Raw genomic sequence first — 25,158 nt, forward strand, 5'->3', positions numbered from 1 at the left:
GTTGATTCAGCAATTTATCCAAGATCAAACAGTAAAAAGCAGTAGAGCTGGGATGTGAACTCAGAGTTGTTGGATTCTAAACTTAGGTGATCTCATCTGTAAAATGGGGATAATATTATGGTACTACTCTTTATGAGAGTTACATGAGTTAATACTTACAAAGTACTCCTAACAGTATCTGGCCAGTGGTAAAAATTCAATAAAGTGTTGGCCATTGATTGCCTCTCACCTCATTTCCCCATTTCCCCACTTCCTCTCCTCCCTCAAATACCCTCTCCTTCCCATGTTCCCAATTTTGATCAATGACATACCCATATACACAGCCACCCAAAAGAGACCATCAGAATCACCTTTGACTTTTACATCACCTCCATTCTTCCACATTTAGTGGTTGCCACGTCTCACTGAGTCTTTCTCTAAACCATCTCGCCATGCCCATCTCCATAATTCTGGCTCCCCTCATTGTGATGATTGCAATATCACTGCCTTCCTTCCGTCTCCCCTTTCTCTGCTCCATCCATTCAACAAACAGTTTTCTACACCCAGTATGTGCCAGGTATTCGTCCTAACACACAGATTTGATTATATCACTTTCTTACTTAAAAACATAAAAACAACAGTTTGTTGCCTCCAGAATTAAGCACAAAATCTTTAGTGTGACGTCTGAAACAGTACACAATCTGGCCTCCATCCTGCAGTTCCAGTCTCGCCTGCTTCCCCCCACATCCCTAAACCAGTACCCTGCTTTAGCCACCCCAGACTACCAGTCATTTCCTCAACACATCATGTCTTTGCTTATGCAGTTCCTTACGGTCGGGGTTCCTTTCCTCGCTCCACTTCCACGTTCTCCTTTTGATTTCCCATGCGGCCTTCATAACGCACTCGTGTTACGTCTCCTACAAAGCATTCCTGAGTAGCTGCCTGACCTTCAACAGTGGGCCACAATCATGCCCTCCATGATTGTTCCCCATACTATGTTGTATGCCTATTATACTGGTGTCGTCATGGTGACTCTCACTCTCAGTAAATCTGTCAGTAAAGGGAAGGAACCGTTTCTTACTTTTTTGTGTTTCCAATGTCTAACAGAGTTCCTGACCCAGAACATGATTTTAGTCCACTTCACTTCTAAAAAGGTACCAAAAAAAAAAAAATTGCCTTGTAGTTACCTCCAATGAAAAGGTCTGTGACGGTCCATGATGGAGGGTTTGGAGTTACATGGAATTCTTTTTAAATTCATACTCTCTCTTTTGCTATTTGAATTTTTAAAAACGGGAGCATGTATTATTTTCATAATAACACACGTCTGAGTTTGCCTTAAAAAGTTGTTGGTTACTTGGGAAATGACCAAAATTTTCCTAGCAGCCTGGACAGCAGAGAAAGGGGCTGAGAAGATAAAATAGATTTCAGTGCTAAGTTAGGAAGTGACTGGCTGGGCCTCGCTTATGTAACTGTCTAAAACCGATGGGACAAACAACTTTCATTTAGATGCCTCCGCCAGAGAAAACACTCTGGGTAGCTGAGAACAGGACTCTGCTGGAGGTGGTGCTCTGCTAGGTCTTTGGGGTTCCCACCTTTTATAACTAGAGTTGGACCCATAGGAGACTCTGGGGCAGCCGCTTTGATTCATGACCCAACGATTCAATGAACTCTCAGTATGCTGGCGAAATAACCAGCTTGAATTAATATGTTTCCTTAAACCGATCAAAGTAGCTGGTTATTCCGGAGCTTGACCACCCAGCATCAGTCTTTCCCAGGAGCAAAGCTTTTTCCACTATTTGGACATCTTTTGGATTCCCTCTGGTTGGCTAAAAATAGTCCTAATAAGTGGTAAAATTACGGTCTTCTGGATTCCACGGTTAAAGAAACAAATTACTAACTGTTTCGGTTCCAGTGAGTCAGTCTGGTTGTCTAATATAGACCCAGAAACAGTTATTCACTTGAGTTTCAAATAGCGAAATATATGGAAACTTCCCCTTAGGGCCTCAGCATTTTCCCTGCAGCATCATAAAATGATGTAACTGTGTATATCTGGCCTGTGGAGAGACTGGTGCTGTATCTGTATGGTGACTGAAAAGCGTGACTACCTATTTTCTCCACAGGCTACTTCCCTTAAATGTTTGCTTTCTCACAGGGTCATTGATTTCTGCTCTTTCCATTTCCAGAAGTACTCAACAGCCATTGAGGGCACATGGAAATTTTTGAGAAACACATTTAGAAATCATTTGGCAGGATCTATGCTTTCTGGGAGAACAGGCTTTCTCTCTCTGTTATTTTCTCTTTGGAACATTTGCAAGAAAATAAGACCCCTGTTTTTTAAAGATCTTTCTGAATTTCTGGCGTGGTCTCCACCTCAAGTCAGAATCTGCCAAGGAATTACCAGTAGAGCATTAAAGATGTTTTTCATTGTATTTTTCCTGTTTAATTGGCCTTCTCCATAGATGGAGTGGGTGTTGCTGCTGACATAGGCAGTCACATATGTCGTATGATTCCAGAGACACCAGCTGCCCGAGAAAATGCTCCCTTAGACTCTCCCTGGCTGTTTCTTTCCTTTTATTCCACACCCAGAGACCAGACTTCCAGTGCACCCAGTCAGGGAGAAGTACTATAAAGCGTTATTACCTGGCCCTTCCTGAGAGAATACATCTTGAAGGGGCGGTACCACAAAGGAAGAACTGAGGAAACTAGGGTCCTGCATGTCAGCCTTAGCCATATCCTCGCTTAGTTAAGTTCAACTTTATTGCTTATACATTACTCTTCCTTCTTTCCCTGCTGCTATAGAATCATGCAAGATGATGTTGTGTCTTGTTTTCAAAAGACATAATCTTAATCCTCTTGGATAATACTTGATCCTAGATCAACAGCTGTCACAGAGATGATTAAAAACATATTTTCTGGATATTTCCTATTTGGACAAACAAAATGAGTGTGCAATTATACTTAGCAATTACTCATAGAGAAGAATTTAATGTCAATAGAATTTATCTGAGGTTCGTTGTTGCCCAGGAGATTCCTACTGAGTGGAAAGAGAAAGAGGCTTGAAAAAGAAGCTAATTTGTAGTAATTCATATCCAAAGGAGCTTATCAAGATTTATCTGGAAGGCATATGTCATGCTAACTTGTTTAACGTTCTGTCTTCAGGATACTGGGAAAATTGAGGTGCTACCTCTGAGTCGTGTCTTAACCTATTTAAGGTAAATGTCAAAAGTAACATTCAGCTGAATGATTAGGACAATTTGGGGTAATTTATAGCATCAAAGATCCAGAGCTATCTATATGCTGATTCTGTCTTTAGACAACCCGACAACTAGAGTTTATTAGTTATTAATTTTCTTAGCTAGAGTTTATTGACCAAACACCTCGTATGTGTTTGGTACTGTAGCAGGTCCCCTGGGAGACTGTACAGAAAGCTGACAGTCCATGTAAAAGGGACACCTGAGAAAAGGGCAAAGACTTTACTATATGAATAAACGATTGCTTATTAACTGCTGTACCTGGATGAATGAAATGGTTACTAAGAGGTTATTTGACTACAATACACTTGGTGATAAAGTTCATCATTCATGATGAAATGTAGGTGATAAGTTTTTATATTTGTTTGAATCTTTTATTCTTTTTTTGTAATTTTTAAATATTTTGTTTATTTCTGAGAGAGAGAGAGAGAGGCAGCGTGAACAGGGGAGGGTCAGAGAGAGAGGAAGGCACAGAATCTGAAACAGTCTCCAGGCTCTGAGCTGGCTGTCAGCACAGAGTCCGACACAGGGCTTGAGCCCACGAAGCGTGAGATCATGACCTGAGCCGAAGTCAGAAGCTTAACCGACTAAACCACCCAGGCGCCCCGAATCTTTTATTCATGTTTAATAGTGCCCTTCTTCCCCAAGTAACAAAAATGCCTATGACCAGTTGTATGTCATTAACAATTCGAAAACAAATTTATTAAACGGGTTTCCATATCTATGGGCACGAACTATTTTGCTAAAGCAGATAGGATTATTTAAATGTATAAACAGAACTGTGTAATTCACATTAGTATGAAACATATACTGTCTCAAGGATAAAAATGAAATTGCTTCCCAAAGAAGTGTTTGGGGAAACACAAGAGAAGTCTCCCCAAACTGCCAGCATATTTCCAACATAAGAATATTGCTTAAAAGCTATTTTTAAAAGACAGAGATCGCAAACGGTAAGAATATTTTTCTTTTAAGTAGAAAAAGCCCACTCTCAGACTTTCTTCTAGAAGGAGAGCATCAAAGGCTTGTGCAATTCTGTAAAATTACACACACCATATGCTTCAGGCCTCGGATTGCGATTGTTTTGGTTTGATTTATTGTGTTATTTCATAGGAAACAAAGCCACTTTATTCAAAAGGCTTGTTAAATATTCTACCACTATGTGGAAGTAAAGAATTAATTTAAACGAGAAAGATTTCCCATTACCCTAAGTGAACACTTTTTCATTACTTTGCCAGATTGCCTTCTTCGAGCTCCAGAATGTGAAAAATGCTGTCCTTGCCACAGTGATGTCACCAGCACGTTGCTGGTTGCCCTTCTGGGTGCCAGCTGGGCTTCTAGCTCCAAGGGTTATGCAATCGAAATCAAACACGTTGTCTTCCTGTGCAGAACAGCATACTCCACAAGGCTCCTGCTGCCGAGAGTGCATCCACAGTGAAGAAGTACACAGAGGTGTTTACTGACTCTTATTCAGCATTTTAAAATGATTTATATGAAGTGACTATCTCTCGAGCACAAAGCCTCAGAGGCAGCTGTCCAAAATCTTACCAGAAATGACAGCATGTTGGATTGACTGGGGTCACCTATTAGGAAAGTGGAACATAATTCCTAATGTTGCCAGAGAGACGGCAGATTTTATATATGACACTCAGGAAGTTCTGCCAATTTCGGGAGCTAAGGACTTCTGAAATATCAAGTCCTGAGCTTCTCTTCATGGTGGTGCTTCCTGGCCACCACTTACTTTTTCATGTGAGTATTAGAGAATCACAAGGGGGAGGAAGGAGAGCAGCATTTATTTCAGCTGCTTGGCAGCAATCCAAATGAAGGGTAGTTGGAAGACTGTAACAGTATTGACTCAATTTAGTTTTGGACAAGTTTATCTATCCAGATGGTGAATCTTGACCTTCATTAACTAAGGATAAAGTTGAGACAATTTCATTTTAGTTACCTTGGAGATTTGAATATTATACACATAAAAATAGACAAAATAGTTGGAGGATCCCTAGGTACCCATCACCCAGCTTTAAACACTTTAATTTATAGCCAATCTTATTTCCTTTCTAGCCTACTTACTAGTCTTCCCCCTCCAAGACATCATATCTTTCTGGTATGGCTCTCAACAATGTAAACACTCTTTTTCTTGAGTGCCTGGGAAGCTCAGTTGGTTAAGCATACATGGCTTGTGAGTGTAAGACCTGTGTGGGGCTCTGTGCTGACAGCTCAGAGCCTGGAACCTGCTTCAGATTCTGTGTCTCCCTGTCTCTCTGTCCCTCCCCAACTCACGTTTCTCTCTCTCAAAAATAAATAAGTTTTAAATTTTTTTTTTAAGTTTCTTTTTTAAAAACAATTTCACCATATATTCAGCATTCATAATTTTAGTTGCCTCTGTTTCTATGTTTTTAACAGAATCTGAATAAGCTTGACACCTTCAATTGGTTGATAAATCTTTTAAGTTTCTTTTAATCCATAGGTTCTGTTTCATCTCTTTTTTCTTCCTCCTTCTAGACCTCTCCTCACCTTCTTCTATCTCTTCTCCTCTCTTTTTTGGTATTAATTTGTTGAAGAGACTGGGCCACATGTCCTATGAAACCTCTCACAATACATTTTTCTGACATCTTCATGATGTCATTCAATATTTTCTGCTGCCAGCTTATTTCCTGTACATTGTTGGTTGAATTTAGAGGTTTGATCTAAGTCATGTTGGGTTTTAGGGGCAAGACTACTGTATTAATTTGCTAAAACAAACTTCTATAACAAAGTACCACAGACTGGGTGGCTAAAACAATAGAAATATATTTTCTCACTATTCTGGAGGCTAGACGTCTAAGATCATGGTGTTGGCAGTTTGTCTTCTAAGGCCTCTCTCCTTGACTTGTTGATGGCTGTCATCTCCCTGTGTCTTCATGTGATCTTCCCTGTGTGTGTATGTGTTTGTGTTCAAATCGCCTCCTATAAGGACATCTGTCATATTGGATTAGGGACTAACCCAATGGCCTTATTTTAATTTAAATACCTCTTTAAGGGATGCCTGGGTGGCTCAGTCTGTTAAGCATCCAAATCTTGATTTTGGCTCAGGTCATGATCTCCCAGTTGGTGGGAATGAGCTGCATGTTGAGCTCTGTGCTGACAGCATGGAGTCTGCTTGGGATTCTCTCTTTTCCTCTCTTTGTCCCTCCCCCACATGCTCTCTTTTTCTCTTTCAAAATTAATAAATAAACATTAAAATAAATAAATAAATAAACAAATCCCTCTTTGAAGGCCCTGTCTCCAAATACAGTCACATTCTGAGGTACTAGTGGTTAAGTCTTCAACATATGAATTTTTTTTTGGGGGGGGGGGTACCCAGTTCAGCCCATAATAACTTTCTAGGTGGTGGTATGCTCTTCCATGAAGAGGTACTTAATATCTGACTGTTTCTCTTTTGTAGTTTTGGTAGCCATTGATAATCAGTGCCTAGATTCATTAATTTATTAGAGTTTGCGAAGTCATGATGTCCTAATTCTGTTATTCCTTCTTTATTAGCTAGATTACATTGCTTATTTAAAAATTATCTCATCTTCTATTTGGTTTGCAGTGGTACAGTTAATATTAGAAAGTCAAGATTAATATTTGATTATTTCCTTTTATTTACCCATTTTAAAAATAATAAGTTGATTTTTTGGAATCCTCCAATGTGGCCAGTTTATCATATGTTTTTTAAAAAACATTGGGGGGAGGCACAGTCAATTGAGTGTCTGACTTTCGGTCAGGTCATGATCTCGTGGCTTGTGAGTTTGAGACCCATGTCAGGCTCCATGCTGACAGCTCAGAGCCTGGAGCCTGCTTCAGGTTCTGTGTCTTCCTCTCTCTCTGCCCCTCCCCTGCTCATACTCTGTTTCTCTCTCTCTCCAAACAAAAATGTTTTCAATGGGGAGAGGGACAGAGAATGAGTGTGAGAGAGAATCCCAAGCAGACTCTGTGTTAGCACAGAGTGTGACTTGGGGCTCAGTCCCACAAACCGTGAGATTATGACCTGAGCCAAAATCAAGAGTCAAATGCTCAACCCATTGAGCCATCCAGGTGTCTCTGTTGTGGTTTTTAAAGTAGCCATTAGAAACTCATAGATGTTCATGTGTGTGTATATGTACATATAATATATATTAATCCATTGTGGTTATTACCATTTTCTTAAAATTATCCTATTTTTGGCTTATGGAATTCTCTTCAAGTTTGGTCCAAGGTCCGTTAGACACAACTGTAGCAGTTTTGGGTAGCTTCCTCATCTGGTATGGCATGATGTACCACACCTGTGTTTTCCATTTCCTTCTCCAGATCCAAAATCAACCATTTCTCCAAAAGCCCTTCCTTTTAGTGGAAGAAGTATTTGAAGAATAGAATCTGGGGGTACCTTGCTGGCTCATTTGGTAGAACATGTGACTCTTTATCTTAGCATTAGGAGTTCAAGCCCTATGTTAGGTGTGGATCTTACTTAAAAATAAGTAAATAAATAAATGAAGAGTAGAATCTGGGTAGTAGGAGAGCTCACAGCTACTGAGTTGGTTCCTATGTCTAGGACATCATAGCAAATCGAGCCATGTAAATACAAACACATACAGTCGTACATATGTGCACATATATAGCTTCCAATCCCATTCTGGGTTTGATTTTCAGCTCTTTTATCTTAACATCTGTATTTCCTTTCTCCCACTCCATGGATCCTGGTAATTAACCAAACCAGGAATGACTGAATAAGAACATCACATTCTTCCTCATTTGCTTTATCCCACAATACACCCACAACAGAGTCTGAGCGACACGACCAACACTTCTCCCAAGCTTATTGCAGTTCTTTTTGTTCTTAGGGTATAGCCCGCCAGGGATTTGTATTCAAACTAGGACGCTTTCAAGTCCCTTGGGATATTTCCTTCCTGTAGGTTAATCATCACCTGGGTACACATCCAGTTTTTTTTTTTTAATTTTATATTTAAATTATTTTATATGTTAAAGGGAAGATATAAGGTAATGTACATGTCTTACCTGTAAGATATGTACATGGTTCCAAAGTCAAACCAAGTGTGGAACCAGTATTGTTTTCCTATTCTTTCTTATTCTTTCTTCTTACCATACGCATCTAATAACCAAAAAACAACAACAAAAAAACAAAACAAAAAAACCCTCAAAAAAACAAAAAAAAAAATCGGGGTTGGCTGTGTCTTTGATCGATTTGAAGGAGGAGGTGAAGCCTGAATCATGTCCTACTGAGCAGCTGCGAAGAGTGCCTTCGATTCAGGGGGAAATCGTCTTGAAGGCCTTAGCTCGGCTCAGTGAAGAAAACATTTGTTCTGCCACCCACCACGTAATTCATCTTTGAATTTTAATGAGGTAGCCTTTAGGCTGCGAGACAGAAAGCAAGCTGCAGCTTTCTGTAAAAACCCTACCATCTTTACACATTGCTCTGGAGGCCAGAAGTGAAAAGTTTTTGTCAAATATGTGGGAATGTGCTTCAAGGTAATGTATCTGAACGTGAGCAGTGCCGTCTCTAAAGTGATAGCATCTTGGGATCTTAAAACAGCAGTTCTGGAAGCTAATTTCAACCCATCCTTCAAGCTCAGGGGACCTTAGGGAGACTTCCTGATCCTCCCTCAAAGTCTCATACCCCAGATACATGTTTTTGTCACACCCTCTAAAATACTCCCTATTGTAAAAGCCATTGCACATCATTTTTTCACTTTGTTAATGTATAAACACAGTATAACACAGTACCAGACCTAGTCAGGCACAAATAGGTAATCAATAAATATCGACTGACTTGATATTCTATCACTGCATCCTAATATACTCTAGTATAATTATCTGTTTATGGGTCTCTTCACCCTATATGAGAATTTTTTGAGGGCAGGAATTCTATTTCCTTAGCACTCTACTTGTCCTCAGTTTGGATGGAATAAGAAACAGGCATGATACTATTGAAAATTGAATTCTAATATTTTAGTATAACCACAAGATGCTCTTGAGGATCCTATTATAAGTATGAGGCAACATTCAAAGGTAAAGTAATGAACAGTACGCTCTTAAACTCTTGACTGTGGCTTAACGCTACAGCCTGACGTCTGTACCCTCAGACAATGTAAACATAATATGAACGTTCCTGTATATTTTATTCTACATCATTTCACTTTTAAAGTAGTTAATTGTTTGGTCCATCTGGAATTTATCTTATTGTATGTTATGAGGTATAGATATAATTTGCCTTTTCCAAAATGTGAGTAGTTGCCCCAACTCCAGTTTTTCTTGGCTCCTACGTCAAGGCGGATTAGTCTTCCATGGGACACTGGATATCCTTGCTCATGTAGATGTGTGGTGTCCAACCTCAGGTGAGCCTTCGCTACTGTACAGAACAGCAAGCTTTTTACTTCTCCTTAGTGGACATCTTCAACAGCTGTCCTAGACCTTCCTTATTTCCTCAAGACCCCTGCTCATATCTCATTCCCACTACTTTCATTGGTCCTCAAGGACAGGGGTTTGCACAACACTTCATGGACCATTGAACTGTACACTTAAGGATGATTAAAATAGTATTTTACATTATGTATATTTAACCACCATAAAAAAAATCTACACACAAAGAAGACTCCATGGAGAACACTGAGGCCATCAGTTCTACACTCGTTCAGCCACCGCCACCACATTTACATGTACAAGAACATCCCCACCTATACAGTTGAGGAAATCCTATCTCCTTCCTATCAGTCTCTGGGATTGGGGGAGTTTTTCTCCTCATCTGAGGTCTCCACACTGACCTGGGCCATTTTAAACCCACAGTTGCATCACCACTCACCCAAGAATATTGCTCCGAAGCACTGAAGCCTTCTCTAGGATAACATTTCTCCTGTCCTAAAAAAGCCTACACTTGGCCCCTCACCTCCTCTAGTTACTATTTAATATTTTCTTCTTTTCTCATCCGAATTCTCCAAAACTGTGCCTTGTACTTGTTGACTCCATTTCATCTCCCATTCATACCTCACCCCCCCTCACAACTATTTGAGCTTCCATCCCTGTCTTCTTGCCATTCTCCCAAATTGTTTTATTTGTTCTGGTCTCACCATGGTCTCTGACGACTTCCTGTCTACTTTCTTCAGCGGACATTGTTCAGTCCACATCTTATTTCACTTTGGACATCTGATTCTCCTGGTTGTGCTTTGTTTCTTTCGGGTCTTCTTTCATGGTTCCTCTCCTTTTTCAAACAGAGTTTGAATTCCCTACAATTATGTCTTTATTCCTCTGGTTTTCTCTCCTCTCATCCACCCATGTATTTTCAGATACAACATAATTATGATGACAGAAAGAACTCCTCAGCACAGTTCTTTCAACTAGTTTCATATATTTATCCATCTGCCTCTTACTGGATGTCCCACTGGAACTTCTCAGTCACCTGAACTTAGCATCTCCTCACCTTCTTCCCGTTAATAGAGATGCTCCTTCTGTGCCTATTCTGAGTTGGTCCACTATTGAATCATTCATGAGGTTCCTGTAGGTGGCTTAGTTGGCTGAGTGTCTGACTCTTGGTTTCAGCTCAGGGTCATGGGATCAAGCCCGGCGATAGGCTCCACACTGAGCATGGAGCCTGCTTAAGATTACTTCTCTCTCTCTCTCTCTGTCTCTCTCTCTCAAATAAAAATTATTCACTCAAACTAGAAATTGGGAGTGGTCACTGCCTCTAGCATTATTTTTATCTTCTTCACCTGATACCTAAGTCTTGACAATTTTCATCCTTTTTAATTCTGGAATTGGTTCCCTACTCTCCATCTTGACTCCCATCCCTGCAGATTGCCATCATTCTCCTGGGCCTAACAGACTCTTGACCATTCTTCCCTGTCTCCAGTAATGCCCCCTCATATCCATCCCCTATCCAAAATCTAAACATGACTTTACCACTTCGAGTACTGTTGTAGAAAGGATAGATGGATAAAATTTAAGTTCCTTCTTGAAGTTCTCTAGCCTCTAAAAGTCAGAACTCAAGAGTGAACTCTTGAAACTAATATACTGTATCTTAACTAACTGGAATTTAAATACAAACTTAAAAAAATGAACTCTTCATAGTCTAACACCTGACTGCAATTCTGGGTTTCCCTGTCCCCCCCCCCATTCATTACACTGTGGGACCCAAGAACACTGAAGCGTTTATGCCTCCATCGATGTTATTTATGACTGCTGAATGTCTATTACTGATGTCTGCTCTTCTGAAAACACTCCTTCCCTGCATCGCTACTCATTCTCTTTTACCTAACCTCACCTTTTCACACTCTTCCACAGAAAGCCTTCTGTAATGCCTCTCCTCACCCCTGTGCTGGGTTATATGCATAATACCCCTGTGTGGCTATAGCATTGTTCTGGCCATGTTTCCAAATTATCTGTATGTCTATTTCCCACACTACACTGTGAGCTGTTTGATGGAAAGGAACAGCTCCCCAAACATATTTATTGATTTATTTACTCAATAAATGAGTGGTCCAATTAAAGGCTGTAAAACAAAGTAGTCAGAAAAGGGTATTTCCTCTTTGAATATCAAGGAGACTATTTAATTTGGAATAAAATTCATGTTGAGCAAGAGCTATTCTTCTGATTATGAATAATTTCAAAACATCCCCGCTCCAGGGACTCTTGTGGATTTTTACCAGTCTTTTTTTTTTTTTTTTTTTGGTTTTGTTTTTGGTCTTTAAATAGCACATCTGAGTACTGTAGGTGACTTCCCCATCACTGTGCTCAATAAATGTTTGGGGACATGCACCAGTCATAGGCCTAGTGCTGACATTGATGAGAAATGATATGCCACAGATACTAAATTAACCACTACAAAAAGCTGAAGTTTTTCCAAAATCAAATTCTTTGAAATTGTTTGATCTCCTACCAGGAAGATGGAAGAAAATTTTAATGATCCTTTTTTTATTTAAAAAGAAGTTAAGTTTATTTATTTATTTTGAGAGAAAGAGAGCACAAGCAGGGAAGGGGCAGAGAGCAAAGGAAAGAGGGGATCCCAAGCAGGCTCTTTACAGCACAGAATCCACCGTGGGGCTGGAACCCATGAACCACAGAATCATGGCCTGAGCCAAAACCAAGAGTTGGATGCTTAAGTGACTGAGCCACCAATTCACCCCAATGATCACTTTTTTTTTAAAAGCAGAAAGCAAATATCTCTTAAAACAGTCTAGTACTCATTGACAGATTTTATGGAAGATAATAAAATTAGAATTAATCAATTTTGGGTGCCTAGGTGGCTCAGTCAGTTAAGTATCAGATTTAGGCTTGGGCATGATCTCGCAGTTTGTGAATTGAGTCCCATGTCGGGCTCTGTGCTGACAGCTCAGAGCCTGGAGCCTGCCTTGGATTCCGTGTTTCCCTCTCTCTCGGTCCCTCCCCCGCTCATGCTCTGTCTCTCTCTCTCTCTCTCTCTCTCTCTCTCTCTCAAAAATAAACATTAAAAAAAAACTAAAATGAAAGAACTAATTTTGAGGTGATAGTTTTCAAAAATGAATAGAAAGGCTTAAAGTGACTAATCCTGTGGTCATTTTGAGACTTTGTTAAAAGGGAAGGGAACTAACCTTTTGTGTGTCGTATCCATGCTGGGTACTTTACACACACTGTAATACTCTTCATCCTCAGGACAACCCTATGAGATAGATTATCAATCCCCTTTTTCCTTGAAACTGAGGTTCAGAGAGCATCTACATTTATGACAATATAAGATCCACAATCTTATTGTGTGAGATGAGAGAATTAATCCCAACCCTGTCCATTTTCAAAATCTTGCTCTTCCAGTTACAGAAGCCTAAAATTATGAGTGGGCTTATGAAAAAGTAAAGGAAATAATGATAAGCAGAAATGATAGTAATGCACATTAAATGGGCTGAGTGATTATTATTCTGTTTCTTCATCCGGGTGATACAGATATTAGCTAAGTGATACTACTGATCTCTTGTAAAGCATTTATATAAATGTTGGTGATGTAAGAATGCTTGTAATTACCACAATCATGGTATGTTTGCGGCTTTACCAAACTGAGTAGGTAATAGTGAAATAAAAACATGCCGAACACTTGTAACAGAACTCATCCTTGTTTTTCTGTACTCTTTTCAGTACATAAACCTATTTGCCTGGGCCTAAAATTTTAGCTCATCTGTTTACTATTAGTTTGCAAGCCATGCTTGAATTTCATTGCCATAAACCATGCTGTTAGACTTAGCAGCTGCTCTCTCAGTAACCGTGGTCTTCTGACCAGACTCTAAGAGCTACAGTTCTGATATCTGAAATGCTGAGAAATTCTAGATGATAGGCCAGGGAATTGACAGTGCCTCTTTCTTACACACTTCAGACACCCATATCTTTCATAAATTATATGGAGAATAATGCGTGGTGAAGAGCCACGTTCTGAAATGAACACCTGGGCATCAAGTGATAGCCTAGTAAGTTTCCTCTTAAGAGTAACAGCACCTTCCTTTCTTTGGCTCACTTTTCTTGCAAAAACACTAGATTTTCCAAAATGGTTGCATTTTGCCCTTTTGCTGTGAGTGCTCCGTCCTGTGATGAGGAATATTAATTCATTCCACAAGAAACATTTACATGCATCCTGCATTTCTCCCTATGGCACATCCTGCAATTAAATTATTATAGTGTATTAGGTTGTTTCTGCCCCGCCTTCCTGATAGAATGTAGAGACGGCAAGAAATATGTTGTGTTCATACGGAACCCCCAGACCCAGCACTGTGCCTGGCACACGGCTGGCCGTTGGACATTTATTGAATACGTAAATGGGCACCTGCTATTTATGTGGCGCTATAGCGGTGACAGCTGTGGGGGTTCTGTGCTGACCTAACAACACCTGCAGCTTCAATGAGAGCCTTCCCCCCCCCACCCCAGCTGAAGAAGAGGCTGAAGGGGAGGAGGCTTGGTGGAAGGAAGTGCAAAGGCAGCTTTTAGGTAATGGATCAAAAAGGCCGAAATAGAAGCAGGTGCGGATGATCTCAAAAGTTGCCGAATATTGCTACTTAACACTCAACGGAAATCCTCCAATGGGCCAAGCACTGACAGCCTTAAAAATAGAAAGCTGTCAAGATTTATGGCTGTTTTGAGGAAAACAGCTCCAAGAAAAAAGGCACACATTTATATTCCAATATATTTTAAAATAGTGGCTGTCATTAAGTCTGTGCTAGTTTAACATCTGGTTTTGGCAGTATTTGATTATGGAATAAAACAAGCAATTTTCTACACACCCTCTCACTAATGCCAGATACAAGCACATGTTACACCTTTCTGAATCAACAGAAAGCCCTGTTTATTCAGGTCAGTGAATATTTGTTTAATACCAAAAGTTCTAGTTTTAGACAGAAAGTTTTTCAACTTAGGAGCCCAAACTACTAAAATTCTAGTCGACTATACTGATTAACTGTTATTTTTATCAAAATAAAATGTTTGTACACTGTACATAATGCGGTGCTAAGTGTTTTCAATTTTAAAGAAGTAATTTAGGTATAGGTACATCATACATATAAATAGTACTGAAAAGCTCATAGTTAAAACAAAGCTCCTTTTCTCTCCCTGCTTCCTGACCCAATGTTCTCTTCTCTAAAAGCAACCACTCTTTAGCTCATTTAGTTCTTTTGGAACTTAACACAATATTTGTATACAATAAATGCTCTCTCTGAAGCCCCCATTTGTTTTATTCCTATCTGATTTCATAGATCTCTGTGCCCCGTATAGCCACATTCCTGGTATGTTCCTTTAACACCACCTTGAGAATTCTCTTTGCCTATCAAAGGAAATTTGTTTCTTGCATTGAGTCTTCTGTTTCTTGCATTGTCTTCTTTTGTCTTTTCTTGACTTACCCCCCCATTGTCTTGCTAGATAATATTTTCCAGTTGCTTCCTGGTCCAGAATGCTTTGAGGTGCATTTATTTTTAGTACATATTTGCCTGAAAATGTTTTTTTTTCTTTTTTAATGTTTATTTATTTATTTTGAGAGAGAGAGTGCAAGAGCAGGGAAGGGGCAAAGAGAGAGAGGGAGATAGAATCCCAAGTATGCTCCACCCTGTCATCGCAGAGCCCGACGGGGGGATTGAGGTGGGGGGCTGGAACCCAGAACCAGGAGACCATGACCTGAGCCACAATCAAGAGTCAGAAGCTTAACTGACTGAGCCACCCAGGTGCTCGAGAATATCTTTTTTCTACCTTCCTTCTTGATTGTTTGGCTGGGTATAGAATTCTAGTTTGAAAGTCACTTCCTGTCAGATGTGGAAGGCATTATCCCATTGTCTTTTAGAGTTTGGTATCGCTGTCAAGAAGTCTGATAACTTATTGACTCCTGATCATTTGTATATATCCTGTTTGTCCTCTCCACAGGTTTAAAATGGTCTCTTCATCCCTACAATGATAACCAAGTTTCACGTGACATGGCTTGATATATTTTGTTTTGTTTTGGATTTTTTAAATTTGGCTTTGATGGAAACTTTCAATTTGGAAATTCATATTATTCTCTTCGGAGAAATTTTCTTGTATTATTGATTTCTTTCTGTTTTTTTTCTGGTCTCTTTCTAGATCTCTTATTGGGCAGTTATTCAACTAATTTGCTTTTAATTTATTTCTTATTTTCATATATTTCCATTTTTTCTTTTCCATCTCTTGGACTTTTTGTTCTACTTTAGGGAGATTAACTGAGCTATATAGGATGGAATTTTATATACATACAAAATCTCTATCCTGTTTGTTTTTAGCTGACAATATATACAATAGGAATTCTAATAAATGCATTTGCTACATTAATTCAATGTACTTCATTTATTTAATAATTTATTTATTCATGTCATTTATTAATAGAGTGGCCAGATTTGTTCAGGTGACCCATTTGACTAGTTTTCTGTTTTACTCTCAAAAGTATCCTGTTTTGAGTGATAAGTTACATGGTCACACTATTTACTGAGTACTTGGCATGTATGAAGTGTTATTTTATATTTTTCAGATTTTATTTTTAAGTAATCTCTGCACACAATGTGGGCTCAAACTCACAACCCTGAGATCAAGAGTCTCATGCTCTACCAACTGAGTTAGCCAGGCACCCCCACAAGTGTTATTGTAAGTGCTTTGTATGTAACAGCATATCTATACAGTAACCCAATGGAGTAGATTCTGCTACCATCATTATATAAATTAGGAAATTGAGGCATAAATAATTTAAATAATTTTTCCAAGGTATCACAGCTAATAGGTGTTAAAGCTAAGACTTGAACTTAGGAAGTCTGTCTTCAGAGCCCAGGCTTTTAATCACTGTGTTGCTGCTTTATAACTGTTCACAATCCCCTATCTGGAAGATATTAGGTTATTTCTGACTTTGTATTACTGCAAACACTGTTGGACTTCCTTTTAGCTAAACCTTTGTGGTCTCCTTTATTATTTCCTTGGGAAGGATAAATTCCTAGCAAGACCAGCTTTCTTGAATTTCAACTCAGCACTCTTTCCATGATGCCATGCTGTGTACCTCTTGAGGATGGTGCTGACTAGCAAATCCTGTCATTACGAAAAGGCAGACAATAAGAAAACAGATCGGGAGAGTCAACATTCTGAAAAGAGTTGTGTCTCTGTGACTCTCAAGTAAATGAAAAGATAGAGAAGGTTGTCGTTATTTCTGATCCTTTAAAACTCATGCTGCTCTTCTTTTCATGGTGAACAGCATGTTTGCCGGGCTTTACCTTGGAATTTACAGCCTTCTTGACAACCGCCCTCCACCCCCATCTACTGTCCACAGGAATCTGAAGTGTTCCTTACGGCATTATCCCTAAGATAAATCTATAAATTAGCAAATAAGTGGCCAATATCATGGGCCCTGGTTGGCAAAGAGGCAACATTAGATCAGAGACAGGTCAGCAGCTCCTTTCTGGAATGATTTACCTGTGAATAATTCTTTTGATACAATCACCTCAGCAAGTCTTTTCATTTGCATGAATAAAAAAATCCACCCAAGGAGGCAGCCAGAGATTTTCCTAAAATCTTTCTTCTGAACCCAGGTTAAATTTCATCTCTCAGGAAGCCCTCATGGCTTGAATTCCCCCGGCTTCTTGGACCTGGTCTATACCAATTTGTACCATTATGAGTATAAGAACTGGGATTTGTCTTTTGTATCTGACTCAGCAAATATGTATGGAGTGCCCATACATGCCAAGCACTGTGTGAAACGTAAGGAAAAGAAGAAGAAAACAGATTGCCCCACAATCTTCAGTAACAGCATGCAGCTTCCGCAGAACTCACTTAACTTCTTAAAATGAAAAGCCCTGCTGGTTCACTGTTTACAGGGCATTCTCTTATGACCTCTTAATTTGATTGTAAACTATTCTTCTGTTTCCTATCTGTGCTTTTTATCCTTCTTGTTGAAATTAGAAATACTGTCTGTATATAATGTAAAACACCCAATTGCAAATAGAAGAGACCATATGAAAATGAGTGAACCAATTGGGTCATATTATCTTGTTTCTGTAGAAACAAGATATTTGAAACAAGAGAATGTTTTCTTTAATTCAGAAGGGTAAAAAGAGGTAACCCACACCCAGTTACTACAATTGTTCTCCATCAATGTATATTGTTTAAAAATCTTCTGTTTACATCTTTCTCTTTCTCTCTCTCTTTGTGACTTGGAAAGTAAGGATGCTGTTTATTAATTCTTTAATCCTGAGCACCTGGCACAGAGCAAGTTTTCATTTCATGTTTGTCAAAGTATATCTTTATTGGTCTTTAGGATGCAATAAATTGTATAACACCATTGATTTAATAATAGCTTTATGTGGGAAGGGGGAAAAAAAGGCACTGCATCTGTATACTACATTTGTAAACAGCTATTATAAAACACATCCTGATTTCGAAAAAGCCAAAGTTTAAAAAGTATGCCTCAGAATGGAGGAAATCCTTTAATTGTCCTTTACTGGACTTCTGGCCTTAAAAACAGAGTGGACTTGCCTCCATTATGTCAGCAGACAAAAATTCTTCCCCTTCTTCTCCTTCTTCTTTTTTTTTTTTTTTGGACAAAAATGCTTTAGTGCTGGTTGTATTGACTCAAATCATCCTACCCTTCCTTCAGTGCTCTTTCTGAGACCACTGATAACTTCCAAACATTTGTCTGGTATTGTTTTCTTGGATTTCCATTTCCTTGTATTAAACACCTCTGTTTATAATTCTTCACTGGCTTTAGAGCCTTGTATTGTCTCAACGGCCTTTCCTCCAGGGCCCCTTTCTCTTACTGTAGCTTTCATTCATCTTGTCCCCAGTGTGGGCACACCCCCTGCTCCCCCCAACCCCCCAAGGCTCAGTCCCCTCTTTCTTCAGTTTTCACTAGCAGTTCTCAACCCTGGCTGCACATTGCAATCACTCAGAGAGCCCTTTTAAAACGTCCAAGCTCAGATCCCAACCCAGATCAATGGGACCAGTCAACTTGGCTGAAATATTTTGTGCTGTGACCCTTGGTCATGGATCTTAACCTCTGAAGTTCAATTTCGTCACTTGTAAAATTAAGATAATGTTAAAACCTGCTTCATCAGAGTGCTGAATGCATTCTTATTCTCCATGATGATAGCAAATAACGTCTATTCTTCTTCTTTTTTTTCATTTATTTAAAGCCTGCGCTTCCTTGAAAACTCAACTCAGATCCTTCCTCTCCCCCCATAGCCTCCATAACCACTATTTATTTTGGTTTGTTTGTGAGTCATACTGAAAACTCAGGATGTGCCTGTAAAAAATGAAATAGTCTCCTTGCTGATCCTCCTACAAGTCATTGTCACCTTTCAATTCTTTCTCTATACAGCAGTACAACATTCCAGAGTGATCTTAAAAATGAGATTGCGTTGCTTTCTACTTTTTTTTAAATTTTTTATTTTAAATGTTTTATTTTTATTTATTTCTAGGAGAGAGAGAGAGAGAGAGACAGCGTGGGCAGGGGAGGGTCAGAGAGAGAGGGAGTCACAGACTCTGAAACAGGCTCCAGGCTCTGAGCTGGCAGTCAGCACAGAGCCCGACGCGGGGCTCAAACCCACGAACCGCGAGATCATGACCTAAGCAAAAGTCGGACGCTTAACCGACTAAGCCACCCAGGCGCCCCAACGTTGCTTTCTACTTTAAATCGTCCAATGAATTCTCTTTGTTCTTAAGTTATAATCCAAAGTCCCTAACCTAGTTACAAGGCTCTGTGAAATCTGACCCTCACCTTGCTTCTCCCCCACTGGTCTCCATAGTCCAGCCCCACTGGTTCTAATCTGATCTCCTCTTTCCCACTTTGGAGTCTACTCTTGCTGTTCACTCTGCCGGGAATATCTTAGGCTCACCTTTCCAAAGTCACCTTACTAATTACCTACTTGGTGAATATTTCTGTGACCTTCAGTCCCAGTAGTGTTCCTAGAAAAACCAAATCTTCTGTTTATATCCCATAAATATCCTTTGTAATAAAACATTTTATCATGAACTGGATGGAATAGAGCAGATATTAACTTTTTCTTAGTAAACCTCTGTATTGGTTGATTTGTTGCCACAAACATGAATTATATTTGTAATGTTTAAAAGCTACTAAGGAGCATGAGAGGGGTGCCTGGGTAGGTTCTGTTGGTTGAACATCTGACTTTTGATTTTGGCTCAGGTCGTGATCTCATGGTTTGTGGGATTGAGCCCCACATACGGCTCTATGCTGACAGCATGGAGCCTACTTAAGAGTCTCTCTCTCTCTCTCTCTCTCTCTCCATGCCCCTGCCTCCCCTTCTTTCTCTCTCCCTCTCAGATAAAAATAAACTTTGAAAACTTTTAAACTTTTCTAGTTATCATTTTATAATTGTCTTCATTATGCAGTTGGTATTTAACATATGCAGATTGGTTTTGTAATTTATACAAGTATATATATAATCTCCAATTTCTCAATTGAATCCACAATTCCTTAAGTACAGTCTTTTCTTATAAACATTTGCATGTCATGACCTGGCATAATCCATATCATGTTCCCTAAAAATGAATATAGCCAACATTCTTTCATCCAAGGAAAGTAGTCAAAGCTTCAATATTTCTCAGATACTTTCTTTTTATGATTACTATTATTTTAGAAGAGAGAGTGTGTGTACAAGTAAAGAAGAAGGGCATAGAGAGAGAGGGAGAGAGAAAATCTTAAGCTGAATCCATGCTGAGCATAGAGACCAGCATGGGGTTTGATCCCATGACCCTGGGATCATGACCTGAGCCAAAATCAAGAGTCGAATGCCCAACCAACCAAGCCCAGGTGCCCCTCTCAGATACTTTCTAACTAGTTTTATATGTTTAAATACATACAGCAGATTTTCATACTTCTATCACCAAAGTTTGTTGAAGTTTCTTTGATTTTCAGTGGCCTCTAATGAGGTTTTTGGCTTAGAAATATTTGACAGAGCAATTGTTGATAGACGCTGACAATGTCATCTGAACAAACGAGGTGGATATTTTAATGAGAACATGTGCTTTGCAAGCAATAAATTAAAACTATTTTTCTATTGCTTTAAACATAAGCTTTGCTTTGTAAGTTACAGGAATTGCCCAATGAGATCTTTTGTTGTCTTGGGATTGTGTTGTAGTAACTAGTAGGTTTTTGACATGGGGTTTGAGGTGCTTTTCTCTTTTTGGTAATGTATGCTGTTGTAGAGCAAAAGAGGCTGGAACTCATTAATTTTGCACATGATAATAGCTGTGTCCTTCAACAAATAAAAATGAGTGAAATAGGCTCCAGAAACTCTCACCTCCAAAAATCTAAGGATAACAAAGACATATTGAATCTGCAGTCTTATAAGAGCAATGTGGATTGATCCCTTCCCTCTTAGGAGGCTGAATTATATGTGACAAGCCTAGGTTTTGCTCTTTTCCTGTAATTTAACATACCTTGAGGTGGACATGTTTAATTCAAGTTGCCTTAAGATAGCATGAATTCAAGCGGATGTGTGACTTGAGGAGAATTACATTTATTAACCAAGGTTACCCATGATTATGGTTTCTAGGCCAACAGCATGCAATGAGGGTTTTCTTTAAACCAAAAAAGATTATATTGTTGCTATTTCACAGAAAGCATTATTTATATAGTTAATTCTACCTTATCATCCACTGGCTACTCTTAATAGCTGCAGGCTGGTTCCCTTTTTCTCCACTAGATTCTAACAGTTGCTTACTCTCTGCCTGTTCTGCCCCTCTTTCTGCCCCTTGATTAAACTTAATAGACCATGAGAATTGTGTTTTTGTTAGGAATAAAACTTCATAGCTTTACAAAGAAATGTACCTGAAATAAAAAGAAATAAAGCAGCAATATACTTAAAAGTTAAAAAAAAAAATTAACCTTGTTACTAGTTTGGGAAGAAACACATCAATTAATTAGCTAATTAACTAATTTAAAATGGAGTAGCATGTGCTTACCATGGATTTTGGTATCTGTGTCCTATTTTATCAATAGCGGCTTGATTTATTTCTCCACACTGTAAAAGAAAGAAAACTAATGTAACCTGATTCCAGGGCAAATTGATACCAACATGTCTAACAGTCTATATTCCTAGTCAAAAAGGAAGTCGGTCTGGGAAGTTAAATAGAAATGGTAAATACAATTAAAACAACATAGCCTTTTGATTTGTGAATTGAGGGAAAAAAATACAAGAAGCACAATAAATATGATCCTGTGTGCTTACTTTCCCCGTCTGTAAAAGGGCAGATCTTAGCAGCAGGAAGAGTATAGTCCATAGTCTTTAAGCTCCTTTCTGTTTTTACGATTCTGTCTCTAAATAAGCAGGCATTTTAAACCCCGGTTCAGACTCGAAAGTCTAGCTCTTTTTATTTCACCTTCTCTTCATAGATTTAGCAAGTGTGGTGACAATCATGTAGGAAAGAGCTGGTTTATATACAGCCTGTGTAAAGTGTAGATCTGAAAACTCCTTTCAGAAAGCCAAATTTAGAATGTTGATAAAATATTTTGTAGCATAGAACCAGTTCCACATAAAACAATAACCCAATAATCCCCACACTCTCTCCTGTACACTGAAACGATCTATTATCACTGAAAAAATGACTTCTCAATATGGGCTACTTTGCCCCAGGAACTAGCCAACGGATGGCACATCTAATGAATAAGCATGGAGAATAGGAGTGACAAATTTATACTGAAAAGCGTTTCCGTCTATAATCGTTGCTGAATTTTCCATCCTTGGGTTAGGCAACCATGCTATGGATTATCAAAAGTTTTTCGCTTTAGTTTTGGAATGCAGTTTTCACTTATGTTGATATGGGATGCTATGTTCATAACATCTCAACGAGAAGCAAAATTATATTATAATTTCGACGTTGGAGGCATTACTTAGTCCTTTTTTTTTTTTTAAATCTTCCCCCTTTCTTCCTTTTCCTTCAAGCTTACTTTAGGACTTTGCTGATCAAGTCCTTCAGAGTTATTTGTGTTGACAAAGCAGATCTATTTACGTAAGTCATCTTCTCAGGGATGAAAATGAAACCTTGGTCTCTTCTAGCTCTTTAATATTCATGTGTGAAATACAAAAACAAAGGAAAGGACAAGAAAAACAAGATTTAAATGCATGGTTATCCCATTATTCCAGAGAAAATGTGAAAAGCGGTCATCTGTATAGAGTGGTAAGATCATGGTAGAACTTTGTCTCTCAGTTGATTCCTGACATGTGAGACCCTAAAACTTGACCTTATCTATTAACTTATAAATAACTTTATCATCAGCATTTTGACATTTCCAGGAATGGACAATCTTCTCTGATCTTTGTTCTCATTTTGAGTAATCAAAAACTGTCTCATCTTAATCTGGAAAGACTTTTATTAGAAACAGGCAACAGGGGCACCTGGCCGGCTCAGCCAGTAGAGCATGTGACTCTTGATCTCAGGGTTGTAAGTTTGAGCCCCACGTTGGGTGTGGAGTTTACTTAAAAGAAAGGAAGGAAGGGGAGGGTGAGAGAAAGAAAGGAAGAAAGAGAAAGAAGCAACAGATTCTTTTGCCACCTTTTTCTCCTAGAGCTATTAGTGTACATATAATGTCATAAAATATTTACCTAAAATAAACTGACTCTTCTCATCTTAATTAATTAATGAAATCCATTACAATTTACTTGGACAGTCATGCTGCCTGTGGTGTTAAATCTAGAGAAATTCAGAATCAAGAAGAAATATTTTTTTTGTTTTATTGGTGATTCATAAGAGTAAAAGAAAGACTGAATCAAAAACTAATTCAGCATTTCCATAGAAACAGGTAACAACTGATTAGTATAGTCTCTCTCTCTCTCCTTAATGTTTATTTAAAAATGAGAATGAGTGGGGGATGGGCAGAGAGAGAAGAGAGAGAATCTCAAGCAGGCTCTGCACTGTCAGCTCAAAGACTGTCTCAGGGCTCCATCTTACAAATTGTGAGATTACGACCTGAGCCAAAATCAAGAGTCAGACACTTAATCAACTGAGCCACCCAGGCAGCCCAGTACAGTCTCTGTTTTAAGGAAATTAGTTAATTTGCATCTTTTCAACTAGCAAAAATAATCATAACTCAAACGTGGGTATTTTCTATCAAGCAATCTTTAAATAAGCTTTATTAAATAAGACATTAATAAATGGGAAATATCTGCTAACAGTATTGAGGTACGGTGAATTAGATACAATTTCTGAAATGAGTTAAAAACTTCAATGTGAGATACTTTAATTGCAGACATTTGGAGCCCATTCTAGTTAACAACTGAAATCACTGCTTAATACTTTAACTTTTAATCTCAAACTACCTCTAGTCTGGTCCTGACATACTTAAGAAATCTTTCTGGGATTGATCATTGAGGAATCCTTTTGCTTTTTTTGCTATCCTTGGGTCAACATGATTTTCTTAATATATCCAATTTTTATTTATTTACTTATTTTTACTAGAAAGAACTATTCCCCATCTCTATAACTATGAGGTCTTTCTTACCAGCAGAATGAATACAATGGCAATGAATTTCAAGAATGCATAGACACTAGGGTTTCTCTTCTCTAGCCTCTTCCTTGGTAACATAGAGCTCTTAGTACCAAACATTTGAGTGGAAAATTCCCTAAGGCTACCTTTTCTTATGCTAATGTATTTTTTCTTCACTTGCCTCAATTTGCAAAATATTACTGTTAACCCCTTAGGTGTCTTTCTTCCCACAGCCAGTGAGAAGCATTCTCATTGTTGTAGCTGGATCACCGAATTGCATAATGTTGCCTATTCTAGACAGAAACTATTGAAGGGAGGAAGGGGGCATAAAGGCCTTTGTATGAATGGAGCATTTGAAGTATTCATTTTATATTCAGAGCATGAGTAGAAACAAAACAATTCTTTCTGGAAAATGTCAGTGTTTAAGGCATGGATTCTGTGATGCATTTTTTTATTAAAATGCAAAAAATGAACAATGCAGAGACCCGTGATTCATTTTATGCTACATTATACATGAGCATGAGTTCCAACATAAATTATATCTTGGTATCTCTCTTTTTTTTTTTAACTGCAATGTTTTTAAATAATTTGAATTAATACATCAACTTCCAGCAAATAGATTCAGCATTGGGTTTTTTGAATTTGTTGACTATCGCCCCTGCACCTCTGTTTTCTGTGGAATACCCAAATCATGAGCAAAATATTCCATCATCGTTCTAATGTGCTTATAATAATATAATTAAAAAATCCAGGTAGGCAAGAAAATATATATAAACATTAGTGATTATTGGATCCCATTTAATGAAACATTATCCTGGATATTTTGAGAAGAGCTGTACACACATATCTCATTTAATCCATTTAACAATATTCTAAGGTATCATCATCATCATCATCATTATCATCATCATCATCATCATCCCTGTGTTAGGCAGAATTCTAAGAAGACCCTCCCCATTCTCATCCCTTGATGTCTATACCGTCTTCCAG

General features: G+C 38.6%; 1 protein-coding gene across 1 annotated transcript in view; it reads right to left on the reverse strand.

Annotated features, from left to right (window-relative positions):
* Positions 1-25,158, reverse strand: part of SPMIP2 (sperm microtubule inner protein 2) — a 94,505-nt gene that overhangs the window by 21,532 nt on the left and 47,815 nt on the right. The window contains exon 3 of the mRNA XM_077761464.1: positions 21,648-21,706. Coding sequence (XP_077617590.1) covers positions 21,648-21,706 — 59 coding nt within the window. The remainder of the gene's footprint in view (positions 1-21,647; positions 21,707-25,158) is intronic.

The sequence above is a fragment of the Crocuta crocuta genome, unplaced genomic scaffold (genome assembly GCF_008692635.1).
Source record: "Crocuta crocuta isolate KB4526 unplaced genomic scaffold, BGI_CrCroc_1.0 scaffold422, whole genome shotgun sequence".
NCBI lineage: Eukaryota > Metazoa > Chordata > Mammalia > Carnivora > Hyaenidae > Crocuta > Crocuta crocuta.